Source organism: Sesamum indicum, linkage group LG1 (assembly GCF_026168435.1).
Source record: "Sesamum indicum cultivar Baizhima isolate 11 linkage group LG1, ASM2616843v1, whole genome shotgun sequence".
In the NCBI taxonomy this organism is placed as follows: domain Eukaryota; kingdom Viridiplantae; phylum Streptophyta; class Magnoliopsida; order Lamiales; family Pedaliaceae; genus Sesamum; species Sesamum indicum.
The window spans coordinates 4,838,116-4,844,564 of record NC_142657.1 but is presented as its reverse complement, the minus strand read 5'-3'; the positions used below and the strand labels follow the sequence as shown (position 1 = coordinate 4,844,564).

Sequence of the window (6,449 nt, the reverse complement as noted above, 5' to 3'; positions counted from 1 at the left end):
TCGTTCCGCTTGCGCCCCTTCTCAAACTGCATGGCCGAGAGATTTTTCTCTCCTGTACGCCCGGCCAATGTGGGGATGATACAAGGTTTGGCCCCCAGCATCATCAACGAATCAACATGCGGCAAAACCACAGTACGTGTGTCCTGCAAAAATTCAATCTCGAGGATGAGCTTGAAGTCGTCCATCACTACGACAGAAAGATTGGTCTTGCCCTCAAAAGGACCAAACTTAATCAGCACCGATTTGGCCACACCAGCAATGGGTTGTGCGGCCGAGTTTATCGCCTTTACTCGCCCAACTTCCTTCTCCAGCGTGAGCCCAAGTCTCTCTACTTCGGCGCTCGCAAGGTAGTTGTGCGTAGCCCCAGTATCGATCATGGCACAGATGGGCTTGCCATGAATCTTCACATCCACAAACATCAGCCCTTTCTTTCGAGGATTCCGGGGATGTGCTTCCTCTTCAGGCTGGCTCAAAGTAAGAGCCAGGGCAGTCTTTCCTGCATGCGGTGGCACTAACTTCTATGCCGCCACTTGGGACAGCGTGTTGCACCATTGGGAGATGGCGCCCAAGTTGGCCTCCTCTTCCACCCAATCATGCCCGCCACTCGCAGATGCTTGTGGCTCCATAGTCTTTGCGGGCGACGCCTTGTTAGTAAAGGTCGCCAGCGCGTCCAACAGTTGTTTCTTCGGGCAGTCCCGATATCTATGCGGGCCGTCGCATAGGAAGCATCCACTGTTCTTCTGCGGCGCCCTCTGCTTTGTCTCCTGGGGCCTGTTCCTGCCCGAACTGCCCATTGAACTACTCTGAGCGTGGGGCTTCCATCTCCCCCACCTCTGTTGCAGTTACTCTAGAATGATCTCGCCCCACCCGGCTTACTCTGTACAGGACCAGACGTCGTCTGCCTATCCCTCCGGGCCTCTAGGTTGAAATCTGTCAAGCGTTCGGCCGCTGCCATAGCCGACCCCAAATCAGTCACCCGTTGGCGTTGCAGCTCAAGACGCGCCCACGGTTTCAGGCCCTCTATGAATGTGAAGAGCTTGTCCTTCTCCGACATATCCCGAATGTCCAGCATCAGCGCCGAGAAGGATTTCACATACTCTCGCACGGAGCCTGTGTGCTCCAGCTTCCGCAATGCCCGCCTGGCATTATACTCGACATTCTCCGGGAAGAACTGCTCTCGAATCGCTTCCCGAAGGACGGCCCAGGTATCAAGCCGCACCTGATTGGCTTGGATCTCCGCATATTTGGTGTGCCACCACAGCTTGGCATCACCCGTCAGATACATGGTCGCCGTCGACACCTTCCTTGCCTCATCTTCCACATTTGCCGCAAGGAAGTATTGTTCCATATCAAAAAGGAAGTTCTCGACCTCCTTCGCATCCCGAGCACTGCCATAGGCCTTCGGTTCAGGAATCTAAAGCCTAGAACCATGATCATGAGCAGCAACAGGTGTGTTACTCACTGCACGTTGGAGCAGACCAATCTGAATCGACATCTGTTCCATGTCACGTCGCATATCGGCGATACCACCTCCTCCAAAAGCACTGCCCATCTCTTGGACCACCTGCCGACATTCGTCAAGTTTGGCACTCAGCACCGAGACTTCAGTTTCGAGGGAAGAGACCTTCTCTTCCAAATTCATCACCATTTCAGTCAATCGGGAGTTTTCATCCTCTAGGTTCGCAGCTCGCTCGCTAGGCGATGCTGCTCGTCGCGGGCTCTCAGCATCTTGCCCCGACATTCTCGCAGCAGAATTAGCTTGGGTCACAGCAACCCGCCTCGGCCCCATGAAGGCACCGAGGCTCTGATACCACTTCTCACGAGGCACCTTCCGCAATGCGGGGAAAGGGGCACCGTGTGGCTAGCAGTCCGCAGACTACTTTCACCAATAGCAACACACCACCGAAAACCCGACGGTCACTAGCACAGCACACTGACAGGAATAGCAACAACAGCAACAACAGTAAGCAAGGTGCAACGATGCTAGCGCTAGGGGATCGCCTTGAGGGGACACTAGCACGCACACTACACCAAGCTTTGAGAACTCATTCCCCCCTATAATAGTCTTAAAAAAGTTTTTCCTATTGACAACAGTAGACATTGAAAATGTTGAACATCGCACCTCAGGAGGCCTAACGTCCCCCTGAGCAAACAAAAGTATTTACAACGGTACATCAAGTACAAGATAAAAGACCAACGCCTAAAAACTCTATGACTGCGGAAGCCCAGCGTCTGTCGGCGAAGGTTGTTGGTCGGTTGTGTAGAGTGGTTGAGTGGCCGAATGTGCGTCAAGGGTGCCGAGTGCGCGGGCGGCCCTTGACACCAGGTGAGAGAGCCAAGTTTGTCCAAGGTAGAGAGTATCTCGAGTATAGCCAACCAAAGGAAAAATGCATTCCTGGGGATCCGAAAAAGACCTAAAAGTAGTGAAGACTAGCCTACTTTAGGCCCCTGAGATCTCAGAATACTAAGAATGCAAGCAGTCATTGGAGTATGGAGTGATCTCCAAGTCCTGCAGTCCAATCCGCCATGGATAGTGGATAATATATGAAAAATCTCTAAGAAGTCGGTATCCGTGATATACAGTCAATGCCACTGCCCGTCCTCAATAACCACACTAAGTCTATCAGTCAATTGCGTATTAGTAATCTGTGGACCCCTCGAAAAATGGTGGATAAGAGATCCGAATTCATGTCATGGATCCTGCCACAAATAGAAAGATGTCCCATCCCCAATCCGGTACTCAGTGAATGGCCGTAGGAGACGTAGTCGAAGTAGTTTCCTCCACCCCTACGAACCCCCACGATCCCCAATCGTTCCAATAGAAGTCGTATGGAGGCGTGTATGGTAAAGCCAATCAACGCATACGGATGCTCTATCTCCGCTAATCACTTTCCAGAGTTTTGAACACATAAGCGCTCGATTGAGGGTTGATATATCTCGCAGCCCTTGACCCCCCCTCCTCTATAGGCCCACATACTTGCTCCCCCACCACTTTTACATACCCAGTATTCGGCGTTTCTTTCCAAAGGAAGGCCCTGAATCGCTTCTCAACCTCCTTAATGACACCCTTAGGCAATATAAACGCAGAGGTCCAATAAGCATTTAATACAGTTAGGATAATTTGAAGCCGTCCAGGGTATGAAAGAGAAAGGTGTTGCCAACCAAGAATCCTTTTTTCCAGTTTTAGGAGGAGTGGCTTATAGTCTGTAATTGTAAGCTGTGAAGAGAGTAGAGGCAATCCCAAATACTTCATCGGTAAATGACCCTCCTGAAATTGTTTTACCACTAGTAATTGTACATGTAATTCCTTGATTGAACGTGATACAATAAGGTGACTCTTTTGTGGCCTAACCCGAAGCCCAGACATGTCCACAAATAGGTCCAGTTCATGTTTTAGTAATGTGACAGACTCAATGTCAGCTTTACAGAACAACAATAAATCATCTGCAAAGCCGAGTTGGATTAGCGTCATAGCATCACATCGCCAATGGAATCCAAACCGCATGTCATGATCAATAAGCTACTGCAGAATAAGATTCAATACTTCCATAACCAAGAAACATAAGTAAGGAGACATGGGATCTCCTTGGCGCAAGCCCCATGCACCTGTGAAATAGCCATGCAGTTTCCAATTAATCCCTACCGAGAACGAGGTGGTAGTAATGCATTCCTCTATCAATTCCATAAATTGTCCCAGGGATCCAAAGAGCTTAAGAACCACGACTAAAGAATCCCATTCGACAGAGTCATAGGCATTTCGAAGATCCGCATTAAGAGCACAACGAGGGGGTAGCCATTGCTGTTTGTAGCCAGTAAATAGTTCCTGTGCAGGAGGATATTGTCAGTGATAGAACGCCCAGGAACAAATGTTGTCTATGATGGACTAATAATCTTCTCCAAGAAGCCACTCATTCTTTGTACTAGGATCTTGGTGATAGCCTTATAAAGTACATTACAGCATGAAATAGGCCGAAAATCCGCAACAAGTGTAGGATGTTGGACATTTGGAATAAGGGCCAAATATATTGCGTTAACTTATTTCAAGAGTCGTCCTATGGTAAAGAAATCAATAATTGTCTTTGTAACTTCAGCTCCCACCACAAGCCATGTTACTTTATAAAAGGACAAAATGAATAAAAACCCCATGTGTTTTAAAAAATTTGCAAAATAAATTCTCTTATTATGAGAATAGGCTAAAAGCCCCCTGTCTTTTGTAAAACTCAGCTCAATCGCCCCCTCTTCGTTAAATCCAACTAACGGTGTTAATTTTTTTAAAAAAATGACCGTCATGCCCTTACTTATTATATATTATTTCTTATATTAATAACCGTTGGATCGTTTTTTATCAAATACTGATTGTTAGATTTAATCAATTAATTTCAATCTTTAGATTTTAAAAAAATAAAAGGTTTAGATTAAATAAATTATTTAACTTATATTATATATAAATAATTTAAAATTTTAAAAATATATTATTATTATATATTTATAAAAAAACTAACTACCCACCCAACCCCATAGCCCCCCCACCCCTACCCCCAGCCCCACCCACACACCCCCGGCTCCCCCCCATTCTCGTCGCCGGCGGCTAATATTTATTAAAATCATCGTATCTCCATAAATTCTTTACCAAATTGAGTGAGGCTAGTTTCATTAGAATCTTCTAGAAACGAGTCTGATGGTGATGGTTTAAGACAATGATTCGACCAGACGGAGACGAATCGACGGCAAACATGTTCGGAGGTCGTGACTTGAGCCCACTCTCTATGATTGATGAAAACACAAATTGAAAGTATGAAAATGTTTGTCTTGAAGAGAGGATTCGAATGGTACCATTGGCTGTCAAAAATTCGTCCGGACTGCGCCAGAAACTTATTTCTACGTTTCCGGCGAAAAAGGGGCGAAAATCGCCATTTTTCCTTTTTTTAATTTTTAATTAATTTTAATTATATTAATTAAAATATCTTTTAGTTAATTAAGAATATTTTAAATAATTATAATAATTAAATATTTTAGCTAATTAATAATAATTATTGTAATTAAATATATATTTTAATTAATTAAAAATAATTGTTAGATTTAATAATTAACAATTATAAAATTATTTTCATTTAAATATAATTTAATTTAATTTCAATTTAAATTTAATATGGCAAAATTTAATTTACTTTTTAAGGTGAGAAATGACAAAAAGAACACACAAAACAAGAAAAAAAGCCCTTTGTATGTTATATAGACCCATAGAGGGGTACTTTAGTCCAAAGTGTCATTAAATATGAACATAAACCGCAGAAAATGACTACTAAACGCAGTAGACGCGCGTCTCCTCCACTTCCCGTTAGATACTAACAGAATGGGGGGTTTTACTTCCCGTTAGATGCTAACAGAATGGGGATTTTTCGCTGACTAAAACAAAATAGGAGGAGGGTTTTAGCCTATTCTAAAAACAGGAGGGTGTGTTTTGCATACTTTCTAAAACATAAGGGGATTTTATGCATTTTGTCCCTTTATAAAACCCCGAAGAGTAGCCATCAGGGCTGGCGCCTTATCTTCCACTATATCAAAAAATTCGCGGGCCTCTTGGTCTGACATAATGTGTCGCGCCCATGGTCTGTGATACCTAAGATCAAGGTAGTGTCTACGCCGTTCTCCCCCAATAAGTTTTAAAAAAAATCAAGAAACTCTCAAACTACTCCCGGACAGTCCGTATGTGTATTGCCCTGCACGTCTATAATTTGAAATATTTGTCTCGTGGTTCAGTGCTGGGCTATTTTGCTAAAGAACACGCGGTAGCATTGATCTCCCCCTTTCATCCATTGCATCTTGACACGTTGTTGCAGCATAATGTGCTCGAGTTTCACTACTTTCGCATAAACCAACCTGCAAAAATGCTCTAGAGACAAAAGCATTATATTATGTCTGTCCAAGCTTACTAACCGCTGAGCCGTGTCAAGGAAGTCCTTGGCAAGCTGGATATTACGTGAAAGGTCCCCCTTATGCCTCTGTTGCTGACGGAAAATTGGTTTCAATGCTTTAAGTTTACAGACAACAGAATACATCAGAAGACCAAGAATATGGTGTTGCCAAACATTCTACACACTGGATATGGATGATCGAGCAAGGTAATTATCAAATCGAAATATACCTCCAAATTGTTGTTGTGCATCCCCCTTTAGTACAAGGGGTGAATGGTCTGATGTGCAAGGTGGAAGGCTAATGTGGGAAGAATGCGGCCATCGTACCATCCATGTATCATTAACAATCATTCTGTCCAAAAAGTTCCATAAGCTTCCGGAATCAATAATACGATTCTGCCAAGTAAACCATTCCTCTTGCATCGATAGTGGAAGCAGGCTAGTATCCACAATGCAATGAGTAAAGTCATCACTGGCTAACCTAGTGTCCCTAGAGTTGCCACATACTTCACTTATGTCACGAACCGTATTAAA

The 6,449-nt window shown here is 44.3% G+C and overlaps 1 protein-coding gene across 1 annotated transcript; it reads right to left on the bottom strand.

Moving 5' to 3' along the window:
• Positions 1 to 847: 847 nt before the first annotated feature.
• Positions 848 to 1,348, bottom strand: LOC148789362 (uncharacterized). The gene has a single exon (XM_088882591.1). The coding sequence runs from the start codon at positions 1,346 to 1,348 to the stop codon at positions 848 to 850; it is 501 nt and encodes a 166-aa protein (XP_088738717.1).
• Positions 1,349 to 6,449: the final 5,101 nt, after the last annotated feature.

Bases quoted from the DNA above. Each gene is read 5' to 3' on its own strand.
- LOC148789362 (XM_088882591.1), bottom strand. From the start codon at position 1,348: ATGGAACAATACTTCCTTGCGGCAAATGTGGAAGATGAGGCAAGGAAG.